The sequence below is a fragment of the Meles meles genome, chromosome 2 (assembly GCF_922984935.1).
Source record: "Meles meles chromosome 2, mMelMel3.1 paternal haplotype, whole genome shotgun sequence".
Lineage (NCBI taxonomy): Eukaryota > Metazoa > Chordata > Mammalia > Carnivora > Mustelidae > Meles > Meles meles.
The window spans coordinates 157,211,356-157,232,622 of record NC_060067.1 but is presented as its reverse complement, the minus strand read 5'-3'; the positions used below and the strand labels follow the sequence as shown (position 1 = coordinate 157,232,622).

The 21,267-nt window shown below is 34.8% G+C and overlaps 1 protein-coding gene across 2 annotated transcripts in view; it reads right to left on the bottom strand.

The window, feature by feature from the left end:
* GLRA3 (glycine receptor alpha 3) overlaps positions 1–21,267 on the bottom strand; it is a 189,858-nt gene that overhangs the window by 79,705 nt on the left and 88,886 nt on the right. For both annotated transcript variants that reach the window (XM_045997855.1, XM_045997856.1), the window contains exon 4: positions 905–1,128. In XM_045997855.1, the coding sequence (XP_045853811.1) occupies positions 905–1,128 (224 nt within the window). The remainder of the gene's footprint in view (positions 1–904; positions 1,129–21,267) is intronic.

Genomic DNA, 21,267 nt, shown 5'->3' with positions numbered 1-21,267 from the left:
TAAGAATATTTCTCAAGTGTGACACAAATCATCAAATACATCCTTTCAACTCTTATTTATTGATTTTACACCTGTTCAATATTTAATAAACAGACAAAGTTGAATGAGCTCTCAAGTTGAACAGTCAAGAAATTTTAATATCATTGTTTATATTTTTGTATTAATTAGTTATATTTTTGTATTTTTAAAAGCTATATAGTCTTCTGAGAAATGCTTTATAAATAACTGAAATGTAAATAAGATCTTTACTAAAGAATGACCAGAGAACACCAAGGAGATTAAAAAAAAATACAAATATCTGAAAAATAATTTATGGAAAATGAATCCCAGACAAGTAAATCCAAATATTTCTTCACCAACAAATATCTTAAAGAAGTATGCATCTGTAAAAAATATAATCATAGTATATGAATCAGCTATCATTCCATTTGCCTTTAAACTGTCCACCAATTTTGCTGATATTAAGAGGCTGAGCCATTTATTTTCTAAAAAATGGATTTGGGGGCTCCTGGGTGGCTGAGTCAGTAAGCCTCTGCCTTTGGCTCCAGTCATGATCCCAGGGTCCTGGAATCAAGCCCCACATCAGGCTCCTTGATCACTGGGAAGCCTGCTTCTCCCTCTCCCATTCCCCCTGCTTGTGTTCTCTCTCTTGCTGTGTCTCTCTCTGTCAAATAAATAAAATATTTGAAAAATAAAAAATAAATTTAAAAAGTGGATTTTTAAGAATTACTCATACAGTTTCTAGATCTGGAACTTGGGTCTATTATTGGTGATTGGACATATTTGGGAAATGGTATATTAGAGGAACTCAAGAAGAACAATGATAGCACTTACTCAAAAATCTCAAAACATTCATTTAAAAAAACAGTATTTCACTGGAATCAGGGATTTGCCTATGACTCACCTTATTGAATAAAGAACATTTCCATTCTTGAAAATTCGTAACAATTTATTGTCTGTAGTAACTTCATGAAAGTTGGCACCTTTTTCATTGGCAAAGAACAAGTCAGGTTTCCAGATGGAGTCTAGCATAGAAGGGTCTAGGTCTAAAGAGTCATCAGGATATTCACTATACGCAAGGCGGGGATCGTTCCATTTCTGACGAAGAAAGATATTCACTCTGTAATCCTATGATAAGAGAAAGATAGAAAAAACTTCTTTAAAAGTTCAGAATCTTATGTGCTATGCTTTGGGCACCTCTGAATTTTAGCAAAAGTCACTGATATCCTTGTGAGCTTTCCATACCCCACAATCTTCACTCATTACTACTGACAAGAGTCATTTTAGTTACAAGGCTTTGCCCATGTTCTTAGTGATCTAAATGTCTCCAAAGAAGAGGTCACAGAAGAGTACAATTTTATTATGCTTATATTTTGCCATTCCATTCAAATTTCACTTTCCTGGTTTGTTAGAATAAAATGTTGGATTGCTATGAGACACTTGAAGTATAATATTTTTATCTTTGCATTTATTTTCTAGAACCATTTCTTTCAGTAGATATCCAATAGCATCCAGAATGCATTTAGTGAAATTTTCTTGAAAGCTGTTTTATAAAAGTGATTATATATGCTTCTTTACAATGAAGATACATTTCCTCATGTTTAACATAGCATGTAAGTTCCATGAAACAGGTGATTTGGAAAAAATAAAAGGTGATTTTGAAATAATGAAATAATAATAAAGGGATGTTATTGTCAGTAATCCTTTAAGAAGATTTGACTAAAGAGTTTTCCTGATTAGACTACTCATAGTTGACTTAAAAAGGGGAAGATTCAAAGATTTCAATCACATTCTTGCTCACAATTTCTGGGCTAATGTATAGAATGACATAGATTCATAGCCAGGTGTATGCATAGGTTTTGTACATATATGAACATAAACACTAACCTTGACTTTATAAATACAATTTTCCCATTAGATTCTTGAAACAAGTGAATAAATTAAACATTCAGACTTTGTTATAAGTGTGAATGAAGTGAACATTTGAGGAAGATTTCATTTCCATGGAAAATAGCCAAGGCTGGAGATATTCAGAGGAACTGAACACCAGTTTTCATCTTTTTTATTCCTTGAAAACCAAATTGCCAGTTAACAGAATATAATAACTAAGCAATAACAAAGAATGTTTCCATAATATCAGACCTGGTAGACTGCTTCTCTTGTAGGGAGGTCAAATTTGGAGTAGTAAATGTTACAAATCTATATGTTCTCTTGATTATTATTTGTGCACGGAGACACTTATCTCCTAACTGCAACTGAGTTTACATACCAAATAATATTTTTTTTCTGCTTGCTAGGTGCCCCATGTATCTTCCAAAGTGACAATGAGCAGAGTTTACTTCAGCTTTTTACCACAAAGTTCAAAATAATGTGGAAATCCCACCAACCACAAGGATCTGCAGAACCCATAAATGGGGATATATGAACAAGTTTCTACCAGCCAAAAACAGTTCACCCTCCCTTAGCCTAGAGTTCAGTTGGTCAAGAAGCATAGCTCCCTGGTTGGTGCAAGTTCTTGCGTTGCTTACTGCTCTGTAGTCTGTGTCTCAACCTTAATTTACTGCCAAAGGAATAGGTGATTGGACTAAAGTAGGTTTCTCTCTGCCTTAACCATAGGAGAAGATGAAAGCAACTCCAGTTATAATGATGCCTGCTAGGGATAATAACTGACAAGTAAGGAATTTCCTTTGGACTTAAGATATATATATATATATATATATATATATATATATATATATATTTGAGACAGTCTGTAAGTGTTTCCCACTGTGAGGCTAAAATGAAAGTACTTTTAAGCTACAGTATATATAATAAAATTTAATTGAATCTCCTTATCCTATGCTATTGGTTTAGCGATAAATTTTATAGACAGAATCTCAAATCTTCCAGGAACAACTTTTGCTACAGGAATGTGCTAAAAGACAAAGCAAAACAGAAAAACAACAACAACAACAAAAACACAAAAACAAAAACCACCCAGGTGTCCTTCAGTTTCTGTTTCTAAATCACACAAGGCAGAAATCAACTGTCACCTGTCATCAAGGCCAAATGTTATCCTGTATCCACTGTGCTCTTTCTGTGAATAACCAGAAATATCTTTGTTTACTAACATACTTAGGTATTTGGTTTAGGGCCAGCGTCCAAAACAAAACTGACAAAACAAAAATGACCATCTCCTGAAAACCTAGAAACTAAGGTTTCAACTGTTCTTGAAGTTTGGGTTTTCAATTGTCTGCAAATGACCATTGCTCTGGGAAACTACCCTATTAAACAACCAAATTCAGCATTTTGAAAATAAATTTTTAAAACTTAATCCTCATAGCTGGTGTATCCCATTTATACTGGCAACCAACATAATTCGTGAGTCCTGATCATTTGTGTAAATAGAGTAAATTAAATGGTAGTCAAATAATGCCACCTAAAAGAAATCCTTGTAACTTGATTTGAAATGACTTGCCTATACTTAAAGACCAGAAACTAAAGCAGGAAACAATTTTGCAAAATAGAGATAATGGATGTGTATGCAGCACATGCAAAAAATTCTAAAACAGACTTACTAAAGTTGGTTTAAAATGGAATTATTCTTAAAATGCAAAACATACAAAAAGTCTAATCATTTCATTGATGGAATTTTCCCTGTTCATCTGAGCTATGCCCTATGAGGGCGAAAATATAGAAAGGTTATAAGTGAGTAAAAAAAAGACAATGATAAATATGAGATGATATATATGAAAATGAAATAAATGTTTATATTTCCATTTCTGAAATTAGACATGTATTGAACTCATTCATAAGTCTTATAAGGCAACTGAATTGACTTTTATATGGAATCATAAAAATTTAGGACAGAGACATTTAATGATTCTTTTCTCTACAAACTCCTTTTGCAGTAAAACCTTCAGAAGTTAATCTTACTTTTTCATCATTTTTTCATGTTTTATAATAAATAATATTTGTTATGTGTTATACTATATTAATACCATCCCTATCTACTGCCAAAGAAATAGGTGGTTGGACTGAAGTCAGATTCTCTCTGCCTTAATTTTGGGAGAAGATGCTTTAATCAAATCCAGTTATAATGATACCTGCTAAGAAAAATAACTGATAAGTTATATGTTAACTATATGTTATATACTTAATGTATATGTTATACTATATTAGTATATTATTAATATTGTAAAGTAACAGTGATGAAATATAGTTATTATTCCATACTATAGAAAAACTAATTTTGACATTTCAGAAGTCACATTTATTGTTATTATTAGAATAGAATGATACACCTTATTCTAATTAGTTTAAATTAATGTTTTAAGAAAATATTTTGTTGACAAAGTAAAGTTATATATCATGTTTGGTTTTGAAAGTAAGTATCCATTAAAATCTAGTTCAAATTCCATCTATACATGACATAATAAGTAATAGACCTTATATTTGAAATTTTACATTGTGAAGTACAAAAAATAATAATTCAATTAAGCAAATTTTATAATGGTTCATATACTAGACTCAGTCTTCTTGGGATCAAATCTCAGCTCTTGCAGTGAGATAGCTTTCTAATCTCCCTGTATCTTGTTTTTTCTTCCTCAAAATAGGGATAGTTATAATAGTGCTTCCTCTCATGGGGGTGACTGCGAGCATTAAATTGATCCACATGAAGTACTTAGAACCACACTCATTAAATATTAGCTTTTAGATCCTCAAAATCAAAATTCATATTAAATACAAATTTGGTTTTATTTTCTGTTTATAAATTAGTTTTTGAAATAATAGGGGCATTTTGATATGCCACATAAGAATTTGGGTTAGATAATTGTGATGCTGAACCTGGTGAATAATATGGAAAATTTTCAAACCCATATGATAAGCTTATCATTAACTTATTGTATCAACTTTTGCATTTCAAAATTTATGTATTTCTGCATTTCCTGTTTCTATTCAATGCCCGTCTGCCACCCCCCCCATCTCTCTATATAATAGGTTTGTGTTCCAGGGCCCTTTTCTATAATGGTAAACATTGTTGCTTACCTATCACTTTGTGCCGCATGTTATACTAGTTGCTTTGTGGATTCCTCCTGCTATCCTCATAGCAAATCTATGAGGTAGGTGGTATTATTTGCACAGTTTTACAGATGTGGACTGTGGGACCAAGATAAGCCAAGTAACTTCAACATGATTACAAAGCTAATAGGAGGCATAGTTGTAATTCAGACCCATAAATTCTGGTTTCACAGCTTTAAAGGATACATTGCCGGCATTATATACTGCCAGTTATGATTGTCTTGCATGCAAAACAACTGTTTTGTAAACTAATGCAAAGATTCTGAGTTTATGTGGTTTATATTTTGGGGTTTTTTGTTGTTGTTGTTGATGTTGTTTATTTGTTTTTTTTTAAGGCATTTGGGGTTACTGATTAACATCCTTACTGATGGGAAATTACACACACCTTATACCTAAATGTTATCCAGTTAAATCTAATAGACACCAAGTTGTCATTTCTCCATAATGAATACCCTGGAGAAAGACCAAAGTTAGTAAAAATCACAGTTTGATGTAGCACCTAAAATAACATAGAATACAATATTCATCTTTGGCTCTGTAGGGGAGTATAGGATTGCTAGAAACTAACTAAAATGACCAATTAGGGAAAATCATCATTAAGTGTTAATAAATGTTGTTAAGTGCGTCTCTTCCCTCTGGTCTATAAGTTTGAAGTTCCCTAGTTTTTTCAGGTAATTTCTAATCCGCAGACTTCTCCCACTTTTTCCTTTTCTCCCTGCCTTCTTACTTACTTCTGCCCCGTCCTCTCCTTGTTTCTTTGTTTCTTTCTGTCTCTGTTCCTGTCTTCCTCTTTCCTCCTCCACCACTTCCCCATACACGTACACACACACACACACACACACACACACACTGCCTCTGTAGGACTAGTGGCCACATTTCCGTACTGGTGATGTATGCAAGTGGTTTTCAACTGTGTCCTTACAGAGTAAAGGAAACAGGTCTCTACAATACTGTCATTATTGATACCTTGATGTCTTTTTTTTCCTTTTCTTTATCCTACACATTTTCCTGTAGTTGGAATTATACTGGGCATGGGTTTTTGCATCTTTTATTTTCACTGAATGTTCTAGTATTCTTCTTAAATCATCATTCCAATAGTGATATGATGCATTTTTCTTTTCTTTTTTTTTAGGTTTTTATTTAAATTCCAGTATAGTTAACATAGAGTGTAATATTAATTTCAGGTGTATAACACAGTGATTCAGTACATCCATACAATACCCGATGCTCATCACAAGTGCCGCCTTTAATTCCCATCACCTATGTTACCCATTGCCCCTTTCACCTCTCCTCTGTTTATGCTCTACAGTTAAGAGTCTGTTTCTTTTTTTTTTAAGATTTTATTTATTTATTTGACAGAGAGAGAGAGAGATTGAGAGCAAAAGTGGGCAGAGAGCAGTAGGCAAAGGGAGAGGGAGAAGTAGGCTCTCCACTGAGCAGGGAGCCAGATGCAGGGCTCAATCCCAGGACCCTGGGATCATGACCTGAGCCAAAGGCAGCCCCTTAACGGAATGAGCCACACAGGTGCCCCAAGAGTCTATTTCTTGGTTTGTCTCTCTCTCTCTTTTTTCCTCCCTTTGCTCCTTTGTTTTGATGATGCATTTTTTTTTTACATAAATAATTTTTCATGTGATCGCTTAGAGCCTAGAACATACGGAATCATGCAACTGGCAAAAAACTTAAATGTGTTGATTTATTTAGTATAATTAAACTTTTTTTTCATTATGTCTCAATAGATTTGAGCAAAAATTAGGGGCATAAAGTATTCTTAAGAATACTAGGAATACTTAAGAATACTAGGAATATTTTCAGAAGATAATATTTTTAAAAAATACTTTTATTATTAAAATATCACAAAATAGAACAAAACCAAATAATATCACTAACTAGAATATTTTTTCTAAACATCTTGAATGCTTTCCAATGATTGCAAACGTTTTAATCTAAAATGATGATTATAGTGGAAACTATCACTGCCTTTCTTATTTATGATGTTATTTAATAAAAATGGCTTTACAAATTCAACAATTAGGATACTAATTAATCTTTTGAAAAGACACTTTATTCAGGTTAAAAAATTCAGTTTCTTTTACTGTTTTTAAAATTGTTGATGCTATTGATGCTGTTATTAGAGAATGGTATAAAAAATTCAGTTTCTTTTACTGTTTTTAAAATTGTTGATGCTATTGATGCTGTTATTAGAGAATGGTATTTAGCCTTATTAAATTATTAGAAATTTATTTGAAAATCATGCAATTCTTAACTTGACACAAATTTTGTCATGCTACATTATTATTCAATTATTTTCTTTGAAAGTAAAGTGTGTACGCTCAATGACACGTGCATATATTTGAGCATGAGATAGATCATTTATTATTACTAAAAGTTCAATAGAGTTTATTCACATTAAAAATATAAAAAGACCAACGTTAGTCTCAAATTTATTTAGATTCATTCAACAACTGTTTATCACATATTGCCAATCTGGAATTTAGTTCAGTGCTGATGATACAATATTGAAAAATAGTCTCTGCTGTCAAATTGTTCATTATGTTGTAGAAGATAGATCATAAACAGACAATTATCTTTCCACATTATAAGTGCTATATTGGAGGCACGCACAGCATGCTATGGAAACATAAAGAAATTATAGCTAATAGGGACCAAGGTGGAAGGATCAGGGAAGATTTCCTGAGGAATATCTAATTGAGCTTGGTTTTCAAAATGAAAAAAAAAAAGAAAAAAAAGTTAACCAGGCAAACATTGGGAACATAATAAAAGTGTCCTGTATTTTGACACAAAATCCAGTAATCACTGTATTTTTGTATGATTAATACAGGAATTAGGTCGACTTTAAGTATTATAATTTATTTTTTTATTTGATATCTATTGAACACCTTCTGTGTAACAGGCAATGTGCTGAGGGTTATAAAGTTGAATTATGCATAGTGCCTGTCACCTCCAGGCAAACAATCTGCAGGAAAGGGAATGGAACACAACAAAAATGAAAACAGGGGATATGGAAGGAGTATATTATGAAAATAAGAACTTTACTGATTTTTACTTGGTGTTAGTCTTCTTTCAAAAAATAAAACAGAATAAAGAGTGAGAGAAAAAAGGACTTGATGTGCAGGAAATACAGACAAGGATGCAGATATAGATGAAAAATGTATTTATAAAGGACGTATGCTTCCAACATAATGGAAGACAGACACATAGATGGGCCTTTCTCCTAGACATTATTTTATGAATAATGGAAAAAATATACACTTTAAAAAAGTTTGCTGTCTTACAAGAATATAAAGGGATTTCTTCAAAGACAAAAAATAGTAACAAAAATAAGAGTGAGCTAACGCCAAAGTAAAAGCAGTGGTGGTAAGCAAATGCAAGTGCCTAGACTGGGAAACCGAGTCTTGCACCACCACAAGATGGAAAAACTGGACCTGTGACTAAGGATTCATTAATTAGTCCCTCAAGAATATCATAGATAAAGTTCAACCAAATATATGTTTATAACCAATAATAATTTACTACAGACAAAAGAAAGTAGACATGAGGAGATGCAGACTTGACAACTCCACATCAAAAATATGAGATAAACAGGTAAAATGTATTTAAAGAAATAAAAGATAAATTCTACAATAGAAGCCAATAATGACCAAGAATATTTGAAAAATAATAAAATGAAAATACAATTGTTGAAATTAAAGACTTAATGGATATGTTAAAGCATATAAGAAACTTCTGAACAGGGACACCTGGGTGGCTCAGTTGAGTTCCACCTGGTTGAGGAACCAGGTGGTGGGTAATAGGGAGGGCACGTACTGCATGGAGCACTGGGTGTGATGCCAAAACAATGAACACTGTTATGCTGTAAATAAACAAATAAACGAATAAAAAAAAAAGCCAACAGAGAAAATGACAAGAATTTCGCAGAATAAACAAAAGAAACTATTGCAAAGATACAGGAAACTCAAACATACAAGTAAAGGTAAATAAAAATAAGTCCGTATGAAGACATTATATTAAAACCGTAGAATATCAAAGGCAAAGAAAATATGTTTGAAAGATCACCCTCCTATTGCCAAACAATATCCCATCATATGGAACACCACATTCTATTTATCCATTCATCAAAATGGAGTATTGATACAAGTTGCAACATGGATGAATCTTATAAATACAGTGCTAAAAAAGCCAGTCACATGGCTCAGTGGTTAAGTACCTGCCTTAGGCTCAGGTCGCGATCCCAGTGTCCTGGGATCGAGCCCCACATCAGGTTCCCTGCTCAGCAGGAAGCCTGCTTCTCCCTCGTCTTCTCCTGCTTCCCTGCTTGTGTTCCCTCTCTCGCTAGGTCTCTTTCTGTCAAATAATTTTTTTTTAAAGTCACAAAAGATTCTGTATTGTATGATTCTACATATATAAAATGTTCACATTAGACAAAACTATGGTGACAGAAAGCAGATTAGTAGTTGGGGAGAGGTGAGGAAGGACTGCTAAATTGTACATGGTTTCCTTGTGAACAATAAATAAATGTTCAAAAATGGTTGTGGTGATGGTTGCACAATTGTGTGAGTTCACTAAAGGTCATTTAATTATAAACTCAAAAGGATGAATTGTATGACGTGTATGGTATGTATATAATTACCTTTTTTAAAAAAATATTTTTTTTATTTACTTGAGAGAGAGAGAGCAAAGGGAGGAACAAAGGGAGAGAGACTCTTCTCAAACAGATTCTCCATTGAGTGTAGAGCCTGACCAGGGCTCAATCCCAGGACCCATCATCACCTGAGCCAAAACCAAGAGTTAGATGCTTAACTGACTGAGCCACACAGGTGCCCTATAATTACCTTTATTGGAAAATACCGAGACTGGTGGTAGACTTTGCATCAATAATGAAACCCAGTATATAGTGGGTTAACATCATCAAAATATTAAGACAATATTAGAGTTAATTTGATTAGTGTACTCACTAATTCTTTCAAATTGAAAGAAAGGCATTAAAGAAAAAGTTTTCTCTTGAACATTTATAAAATGGACTTTTAATTAATGCATTTCAGAAGGGCAGAATTAAAAAAAAAAAACCACAGAATGCTGTTCTGCAGTGCAAACAGAAATGATGAGCAAGAAACTAGTGAACTCCGATACAAATTTGATTAGACTTCTCTATAAAAAATTGCTATGAATGCGTAATTTATGGGGTTGAAATGAACTGAAATATTGAAAAATCAATATCCCGTGCTCTGACTTATCACATAAGATATGTAGAAATAAATCTTTATAACTGTGAGATTTTACCTAGAACATTTCCTAATTTCTTGAAAACGTAAGTAAATCAATAAATAGGGCGAGATGCCATTATTATACAAAGAAAGAGGAAATGTTGTAAAGATAACAATTATGTGCAAACTAGTTGCTAGAGTCAATGCAATTTTTGTCAGAACAAAACAATTTTTTTGAGAAAATTAATGAGCTAATTGTATAATTTATACAGAATACCTCTGAAGGTTTCGGATAGCCAAGGCACTCTTACAGAAGGAGAAAGAAGTAGAGGGACTTCTTGTAGTAGATAATTGAAATGATTATAAAGCTGTAAAACATTATGGTTGGTGCAGGCAAACTGAACAATGGGACAAAATGAGGAGTCTAAATAATCTTTATTTGATATATAAAGGAAGTAGAGTTGGATTAGCAGCGCACACCTGGATTTTTTAATAAATTGTTTTGCTTATGACAAAAATGTTCAGTTCTATCCCAACAATAACACTTAAAAAAAAAGTTTGGATGAGTTGAAAGTTCAAATAAGATGGGTTAAAAAAATAGAAAGAAAACATAACAGAGGATTATAGCTTTGAGGTAGGGTAAATTCTTTTAAAAGCACAATAGTAATGATCATAAAATAAAGATTAATAAATTCTATGATGTCAAATGTTAAGAAATTCTATTCATTAATAGGTCCCTTAAGGATAATGAAAAGCCAAACCATACTGGAAGATGATATTTTCCACACAGGTATAACTGACAGCTGGCTGGTGCCAAGCTATAAAAGATCTCATGCTAATCATTGAGAAAAAGACAAAAAAACTGAGTAGAAAAGTAGTCAAAAGAAGACATTTCACTGGGCAAAGACTACAAATATCCAAGAATTATGTGAAAAAAATCTTGAAGCCCACTGATAGCAAAGAAGTGCAAAATGTAGACGTTAATAAGATACCATATTTGTACCAAAAGTATTGTTAATAAAAAGTTCGATGTCAGAAGTTGGCATGAATAGAGAGGAAAATGATACCACATACATGACTGTTGAATGTAGAAAAAGGTGAGAAAGATTGACATTGTACTATAAATTAGATATACAAGAGACCAATATTTCAGTTCTAAGTATAAACCTTAAAGAAACTCTTGTACATGTGTGCCAGAAGATATAATACAAAAATATTTATAGTAGCACTTTAGCTGTAGTAAAAACAAAAACCATTTCAAACATTCATTGACAGGAAAATGGGTAATAAATTATGATATATCGACAAAATTAGATATTACATAGCAGTGAAATGGATTGATACTGCTATTTAAAATAATGAGGAAAGGGGTGCCTGGGTGGCTCCCACCCAGTATATATATATATACTACAGTCTATATATAGTATATATATACTATATAATATATATATTTGGATTGATTTGTATACATTATCATTCTCATATTCTCATATCATTCTCATATTTTATTTTATTTTTTAGAGATTTTATTTATTTATTTGCCAGAGAGAGAGGGAGAGGAGAGCACAAGCAGAAGGGGTGACAAGCAGAGGGAGAAGCAGGCTCCCCACTGCGCCAGGAACTTGATTTGAGACTCTATCCTAGGACCCTGGGATCATGACCTGAGCCAAAGGCAGCTGCTGAACCAACTGAGCCACCTTGGCATCCCTCTCATATTTTAAAGAAGTTTCTAGAACAGTAGAATTTTTTTGCCAATCACTTGAGAAAAGAGAACATTTATGGCAAAAATCACTGAATTCATAGCCAAATGGAAAAATAACTCAGAATTCTTCCTCTTTTTAAGAGTTCTAATAAAAGACCCTGGATCATTTCAAAATGATCGAAAAATAATTTTCCTTTCTCAAAGAAATGAGGGCAAAGTCCGGGCGTTTGGGTGGCTCTGTGGGTTAAAGCCTCTGCCTTCCGCTCAAGTCATGATCCCAGGGTCCCCACATCAGGCTCTCTGCTCAGCAGGAAGCCTGCTTCCTCCTCTCTCTCTGCCTGCCTCTCTGCCTACTTGTGATCTCTGTCTGTCAAATAAATAAATAAATCTTAAAAAAAAAAAAAAGAAATGAGAGCAAAGTGCAAACTCTCTAACAAATGTCTTGCCGGTTTCGTTTTATAAGATTTTCTAATTCTGATGTACTGCACACAGAGGTTTCCATGCATCACAAAACGTAGAACACTAATACTCAGTGGTGGAATAATTGCTGCTAATGTCATCGCCATAATGTTCCCCATGTTGCCTGCACCATCTGCTCCATAAACCCCACCACAGGGAGGGTAGTCATCTGGGGCCACTGATTCTGAAAATAACGGCCCGTTGGGAAGTGCCTTTCCATTGTCAGTAAACCAACAGGGGAAAAAAGCCACTTTGTAAGAACTATTTGACTCTCAGAAAGGTTGTTTAAAATCTCCCCTTGACTTCTTCATTATCCATATGTTTAATTATCCTCTAGAAAAGGGCAGAATTGTTGTAGAATTATGAAAACATGTTTTAAGTAAACCTAATTATGTACCGATTCAGGAAACCGAAAGTTAAGCATTCCCAAGAATTAAAGAATTAAAGTAGACTCAAAAATATGTAGATGATAAAATAGAAACAAAACCAATCCCCATTTTTTCAGAATTTATGAGGTTTTTCCTTATAATGATAGCCTTTAAAGGAAGTATTAGTTATTTTAACAGAATTGGTCAGAATATAAGTGTGTTGAATCCATGAAATAACACTGTCCAATACCGTGAACTCCAATTTGTCTTAGTCTATTCAAACTGCTGTAACAAAATAGCATCGACTGGGTGGCTTATAAACAGCAAACATTTATCTTTTATGTTTTGGGGGCTGGGAGTGTGGGATCAGAAAGTCAGCATGAGGATGAGGGCCCTCTTCCAAGTGGTGGACTTTTCACTGTATCTTCACATGGTAGGGTTGCGGAGCTCTGTAGTATCTCTGTATAAGACTGCTCATCCCATTCAAGAAGGTTCCCTCATGAATTGTGCACCTCTCCAAGACCCACCTTTGACAGGGTTAAGATTTCAATATATGAATTTTGGGAGGACACAAACATTCAGACAACAGCAAGACTGAAAACTAAACCACCAGCAAAACCAAGGAAGAGCTGTATCCCATGGCTCAGTGTTTACACTCCAAGATTAAGAATCACTGGGGAGGTAAACTTAGTCCGTGGGAACATACCTGGAGAAGGTAATAGACATTTACTCCAATTAATATGGTTCATTCAGTTTGGACATGCCTGGTTTTACAGTAAAGATCTGGACAGAATCAGTACTTCCAGTGGCGGCTTCCTTTCAGTGAGAACTAATAATTTATGTTCCTCTCTTGTTGTAACAAGTTGTTCTCTGTCTTAACGTGCGCACACAAGTGTCATTTCACTAGTGACACCCTTCTGCATCCTTATGCCCACTTACATTCCTATTCAGTTCCCCTTTGTCTGCAAACTGTCTGCCCAGTGGTTCTCAACCTTCTCATAGCCAGGTAGAATACATTTTCTCCTACATAGTAGTCTATGCCAACAGACCTAAAAAAAGCAAAAACCAAACAAACAAAGCCAAAAAACTCAAACTGGCACAAACTTCCTGCCTCCTATTTCTGCCTAAATCAGTGCCTAAACCTCTGTTTACCCCATTTGGTATTATACCAAGTAGGAAGGAGTTTATATGTTTCTCCTGGTTTAGGCAACAAAGGCATGGAAATTCTTTGACTACTACTTCCATTCATGACCAAGAATTTATATCAAAATTTACATCCAAAATAGAATGTGCTCCTCTGTTTGATTTTAGTTCTACCTAATGTTATTCCCATAATTTGTATGTTCAAACGAACATAACCATTTACACACTGCATTTGCTAATTTGTAATTTGTATATTTAATGACATGTATGCAGTGATCTGCTTATGATTATTTGTTTTTGGAACTTTTGTTAAATATTTGTTTTTCCGGGGGCTCTGCGTGGCTCAATTAGTTAAGCACCTGACCCTTGGTTTTGGGTCAGGTCAGGATATCAGGGTTGTGGGATCAACCCCTCAACAGTTGGCTTGGGATTTGCCTTCTCCCTTTGCCTCTAACCCACTCCCACTTGCTCTCTCTCTCTCTTTCAAATAAATAAATAAATAAATAAAATCTAATATTTATAAATAAATAAAAAAACAATTGTTCCACTACTGGACTACATGACTTGGATCATAAAAAGAGAAAAATCTTTTGGAAAATAAACAATTATTTGGTCTTCAGAATATCCTATTGTCAGTCAACAATACAAAAGCTCTTTAAATCAAGCAACAAATTCTAAGAACTCACTAACAGGAAGAAAACTTTACTGAGGAGCGCTGAGAGATACTCCACACTAAAAGGTGGATTAGTAGTGCCCTAAAATAATACCTTTTTGAAGATCCCTTAACTAAAGTGTTTCTGTGAATGTCTGATATAAACTGTTTACAAAACTCCATGCTTTTTTTTTCTTTAAATTGTTGTCAAATGCATACATATAATATTTACCATTAGTGACATTTAGTACACTCACAATATTATATAACCATCACTACTTTCTACTTTCCAGATGATTTTCATCATTTTAAATGAAAACTCTGTATCCATTAAGTAGTCACTTGTTTCCAGTTTAAATAGATTTAGATTTTTAGTTATACACCTACATAGTTCTAAAATTTAATCTATTATTTTGGGATCATGCTCACACTCCCCTTCATAATGATAATGAATTATTAATACTTAGCAATATGACTTTTGGGAAGAGACATGATTTAATGAAAGAAAAACAAAAATAGGTATTATTGTCAAAAGATTTTTGTTTGTTTGTTTGTTTGTTTTTATGTTTGTCCTCAGAAAACTGGTCATGTAAATTAATTATTTCAAAAAATATTTTCAGTATTTCCAAATTATTCTCAACATTGAGGCTTGTTATCACAATTTTACATTTCAATTGATATTTAAAAATTCAATGTTTTTCCTGAAAAATCCCTGAGTCTTTTGGGAATCTTTCAGTTCATGAGGGAGGACTTATATTGCATATAAGTTTCTATGAAATGAGAGGATAAATACCAACAGAAGTTAACTTTAGAAAAGATTTAGTGAGTTATATATTATATATTCCAGATGAAATTAGATTTTATTTGGGTTGATTCCCTTCTGAGCAATCCAGATACTTATTACCTAACTCTTTGTTGATCTGAGGATAGGCCAAAAACCCTTGTGGAGGTTATTAACTGCACGTAAGAGCTATTGGGGAATTAATTTTTTTAGAAACAATTATTACATGTTGCAATCAAGTTGCTTCTGCCCCTCGGGCCAACCTAGTAGTCTTTAAACTTTAGCAATAAATTTTAGCCTGTGGGATAGATTCACTAACTTTTCTTTGTATATCTGTAGATCAGACATTCTTTCTGAAAGAACAGAGCACTTCTGCACATCATGAAAGAGGAATCAGACCTCGTTGGATAAACCCTTAGCTCAAGCTCCAAGCACCAAGCTAAGGTTTGTAGCTGGCACAATTGAGTCTACACGTTATCAAGAAATGTTGATGAACCACTATACTCCCTCTACTGATTAACTGCCCGAACTCCTTTAAAATCCCTGGGCCAGACAGAAACCTTGGAGTTGGCTTTTGGACAAGAGTCCACCTTCTCCCCAGATGATCAGTCTCCTGAATAAAGCTATTATTCCTTTCCATTCAAAATTCATCTCCTGAGTATTGACTTGTTGAGTGATGGGCAGCCAAACTTGGGTATCAATAACAAATTTTGGTGAGCCAGCCAGGAGGCAATGCCACTGTGGCACTCAGTTCCTCTGAGAATCTCAAGGAGGCCCAAGCTAGGAACTTGGATGGCCACAGGAGGTTAGCTGCTGGGGATTTGTTGGTGTCAGGGAGGGAATCTGGAGGATCTGTCCTTATAGCTGCCAAGACTATTTTTGTCTCAGAGAAACTCCATGCTGATTTTCTACTGATGTTAGTTGCCAGTTTTGCTTTTTGGTTTGATTGAAAAGGAAAGGAGCATTTGGGGAAGGTGACCAGCTTCTGGTCACCTTCAGAGTGCATACCTATACAAGTTTCTCATTTAGGAAGCAACTGTGTATGTTCTTTTGTTATCCATGTTCTTTCCATTAGAAAGGTGTGGCTTTGGGGGGAAACTAAAAGGGACTTGAATAACCGTCTCTGCATTTGGAATTTGGAACAGCTCCGTTTTGGCATGTGTAGGGGTTGTATTGCCTTGTGGTAAATTAGTGTATAATGGTAGGATTCACCTCTGTGCTACCAAGTAGCCCATTGGGCTGAATTTGAAAAGGTGGAAGGTAAGTAGCCAGGAATCTATATTTAAGAAGAAAGATAATTTTTATTGTAACACTTCCTTGTTAAGTAGTTTAAGCTGGGAGGAAAGATGGCCACAAAATGGCTCTTTAGGATGTCTTCCTTCCTTTGGGTTGCCTCAAAACATGGGATTTTAGTCTGGCTCCCTTGGCTTGTCTAGGGAGCCATTTGGTTTAGTCAGTGGAACTTTGACATCTTTGGGAGGAATCAGAAACTAAGAAACCATTTGGTTCAGTTGGTAAAGCCCCCAACATTTGGGGGAAAGTGGTTGTCAACAGAGGTACTCTGGGCTCCATGTAGTTATAGTTTTGCTTCTTCTGTGTTCTTTCTGAACTTTTGCTCAGGAAGATGGGCAGTACTCCTTCTGTTCCCAAAGAAATTCCATTAGGACATATTTTCAATAAATGTTTCAGAGGATGGATGGGGCGCCTGGGTGGCTCAGTGGTTAAGCCTCTGCCTTCGGCTCAGGTCATGGTCCCGGGGTCCTGGGATCGAGCCCCACATCGGGCTCTCTGCTCAGCGGGGGCCTGCTTCCTCCTCTCTCTCTCTCTCTGCCTGCCTCTCTGCCTGCCTGTGATCTCTCTCTGTCAAATAAATAAATAAAATCTTAAAAAAAAAAATGTTTCAGAGGATGGAAAAACAAAACAAAACAAACCCGAAACACAAAAGCTGTCTTGCAAGAGAGACAAATGGAGGCAGAGAGCTTGTGGCACCCTTGTGCCTCTGCTTTTTCCTCCTCTTCTTCATGTTTCTGTGCCACCATAGGCAAGGCTCACATACCAGACTCCTATACCTACCTCAGTACCTCAGGTGCCATTGGCTTCTGCTCCTCCTACCCTCATTATCAGGGAATGAAACACACCTTAAGTCATGAGGCTGCCTTCTAGTGAAGTTCAAACAGAAGCACTTGCCAAATCAATAAGAAGGGGAGCCCAGAGGTTCTCCTGGACTTAAACCCTCGCTTCAGATCTCCCCACAGGAGCCCCAGGTAAAAAGTTCACAGTGAGAAACAAACTGATTGAATTTTAGTGGACTCAGATGCAACATATTCAGTTTTGAAGCTGTTTTAAGGGTGTTGGTTTAATTAAAATAGACTTTTTTTTAGAGTTATCTATATTAAATATTATCTCAGTGCTTGGAGTTTGTGCAAAGGGGTTGTCTGAAGGGGTCTGTTTCATGATGTGCAGATGTGCTCTGTTCTTTCTGGTAAAGAATGCAAGATCTACAGTTATACAAAGAAAGTGTAGTAGTTAATCAATCACATGGGCTAAGGGTGGATTGCTAAAGCTTAAAATCACTAGGTTGGCTGGAGGGGGCAGAGGTTATTTTGATACCCCACTGTCAATTTCATCATTCTATATCTATGGGACAAAAGATTAGGGGCAAAAGTCTGTTTTCTCTAACTACCTCCGATCGGGGTTTTCTCTAACTAACTGATCGGGGGTGATGTAAGGGACAATAAAGTGAAAGACTTTAAGAGAGTGGGAGAATCTGGTTTCTGGCACAAAATTCATAATTGTCTTCCTCCATTCATTCAGATCCATGTTACTAAATTCTTGTACATTTGAAGGCAGCTTTTCCGTTATTTCCAGAAATTCTTACCCAGATTCGTTTTATGGTCTTAAAGATCAGGAACCTGTAGTGGTCAAAAAGTGCTTTTCAGTAGTCTCTTTGAAGACCTAACACATTTTGCAAGAGCATCAGAACAATAACCATAAATGACAAATAATAAAAAATGGGCATGACTAAAGATCGGATGAGACTTCATTATAGTGTAGCTGGCAAGGAAACCTGATTATTTCAGTGACACAAAACATTTCAATAATTAGAACGTAGAATGTCAAGTGATGGCTTTATACTGGGGCCTCCTAAAACTTCAGCAATTTATATATTTTCTAGAACCATTAGAGCATTTACCTGTATAATACAACATAAGACGGTTTATCATCATTTGTTTTACAATGCTTCCCAAGGAACTGAACAGACCAAATAAACAAGCTTAATTAGTCAAAAAGACTTCATTGATTCCAATTTTGAAAAGTTTGTTAAAAACCTCAGCAAGTTTTAAAGTGCACGCTGATGTAAGATTATAGATTCTAAGAAAACAAATTTATCTATTTAACCAAAGTGGCAGTAAGAGATTTCCTGGCAAAATCTTGAAAATGTTACTTCACTTGTTATGGGATTGTAAAGATCTTCTCAAGGGGTAAGGCTGTGAAACCCTTATTTTTATTCTAGGAGTTTGAAAGTTGTCTCATCAATTTTCTGAGCTAGATTAAAAGGTTTCTAAGAATCTTAGAAGCACTATCCCATAGAATCTTGATTCCTGGTCCAAAGTAGGGAAACCTAAGTAGCCCACGAAAATGGCAAAAGAATTCAAGGAGTAGAAGTACCATTACCTTCTATTAAAATGGATAAGTACAGTTCAAAATGAAGACAGCTTAAAAAATTCTCAAATTTCTATGGGCAGGATGTGGATTGAAAGTATAATTTGCAGCAAACATGGTCCATTTTTTTTAAAGATTATTTATTTATTTATTTGACAGACAGAGATCACAAGTAGGCAGAGGCAGGCAGAGAGAGAGAGAGGAAGAGAAGCAGGCTCCCCACCAAGCAGAGAGCCCGATGCGGGGCTTGATCCCAGGACCCTGGGATCATGACCTGAGCCGAAGGCAGAGGCTTAACCCACTGAGCCACCCAGGCGCCCCAAACATTGTCCATTTTTTATAGAAAAGTAAAGATGACTCAGAAGGCAAAACCAGAACCCAAATGCTGAAGTCAAAGAATCATTTTTAGGGAGTAGGGCTGGGCTCCAAGCATGTTAAGTGGAAGGAGATGCTTGCCTTGACTTTAGAACTATTATGAACCAGTGACTACAAGGAGAGTGGTACTCCCCAGCCCTCCCCATCATTGAACAAGAGTCTCTATTTCAGTTATCCTATTCTCCTGGTATCTTTACATGTTGACTAGGTGGAATGGATAACTTCTTGAGTCCTCTTGATCTTTTGATGAAGAGGAAACAGTATTAATATTGGCTCTTGAGGAGCCTAATTTACCCTTGGACCTTATTTAGATGGCAAGAACCCCAACTTTAAAACATTGTCATTATGAGACAAGGAAGCTGGGGTTTTTAGGAAGGGGTGTGTATATTTTGCATGTTGAAAGAATGTGAGTAATTGTCACTAGAAAGAAGATTGCATCAAATTAAAGATGGCTAAGGGGTCTTGCAGTTTATACCCAATCTCCTGAAACTCTGGGACAAACTGGCTACCTTGCTTATACCCCTGATATCCCTGATACCCCTGACACCCCTGAAAAGCCATGTGAGAGTAGCCACATGTAGATCTTTAACTTTTTTTTTTAATTCAAAAAATCTTACAAATACAGTTCTAACAACTGTGCATATTATTGAAATAAAGAACAGATCATTACCCACAAATATTCCCTTGTGCTACCCTTTATAATTAAGCCATTTCTGCACCTATTCCTTTAACTTTAAAACCAGTGATATATTCTTCATCCTTGTCATTTTGCCTTTCTTAGAATGTTACATAAGTGTAATCGTATAATATTTAACCTTTTAAGTCTGGCTCTTTTACTTAGATTATTTTGTGTATCAGTTTATTCCTTTGAATTTCTGAGTAGAATTCCACTTATTGGACAATGGACAAGCCACAGTGTTTATTTGCCCACTGACAGACTTCTGTTGTTTTCCCAGTATTTTATGATTCTAGAAAATTCTTCCATATGCATTTGTATACAGGTTTTTAAGTGAGCACAAGTTCTTGTGTCTCTTAAATCCCATCTAGGAGTAGGATTACTGGTTCATATGAGAAGTTATATGCTTAAATGTAGAAGAAAATAAACTGTTTTTCTAGATTGGCTGTACAATTTGCACTTCCATCAACAATATATGAGACTCAGAGTTGTTCCTTTATCCTTACCAGTATTTGGTATTCTCAGACTTTTTTAAAATTTAATTTTAGTCTTTCTAATATGTGTGTAGTAGTAACTCATTATGGTTTTAATTTGAATTTTGTTAATGACTAGTAATGTTGAGCAATTTTTTGTGAACAAATATTTGTTTTCTATATATATTTTTTTTTTCTTAATTGGGGGAATGACTAAATAAATTTTAAATATGGACACTATATTTGAGAAGTTATGTTGTGAAACTATTTCTCAAAGGCATTAAATGAATATAAGTACTTCACTGAGTATATTTGGGCTGAACTATTTATTCATTTTAATTCAAAGAAATTGCAATTGGGAATATCGTTCATTTAGTAGGATTTTTTCTCAGTTTACCAAGTACTGTGGGGCAAATATTTTATCAATGAAAAATGTTGTTCTATTATGAGTCATTTGAAAGTTTCAAAGCCTTCTAATATAATAATCATAAAATTCAACTTTAAAAATAATTTCAGGTAATTTTATGAAAAAAAAATGCACCTTAAAACCAGAAGTAACAAGACCATATAGGAAAAATTACTCATTTTCCAGAAAAACATCAGTGATGCAGTATTAGAAGCACACACATCTAAGGCACTAAGAAATATGACCGTTTGCCAACATAGTTATTCTGCCTCTGTTATATTTTAAT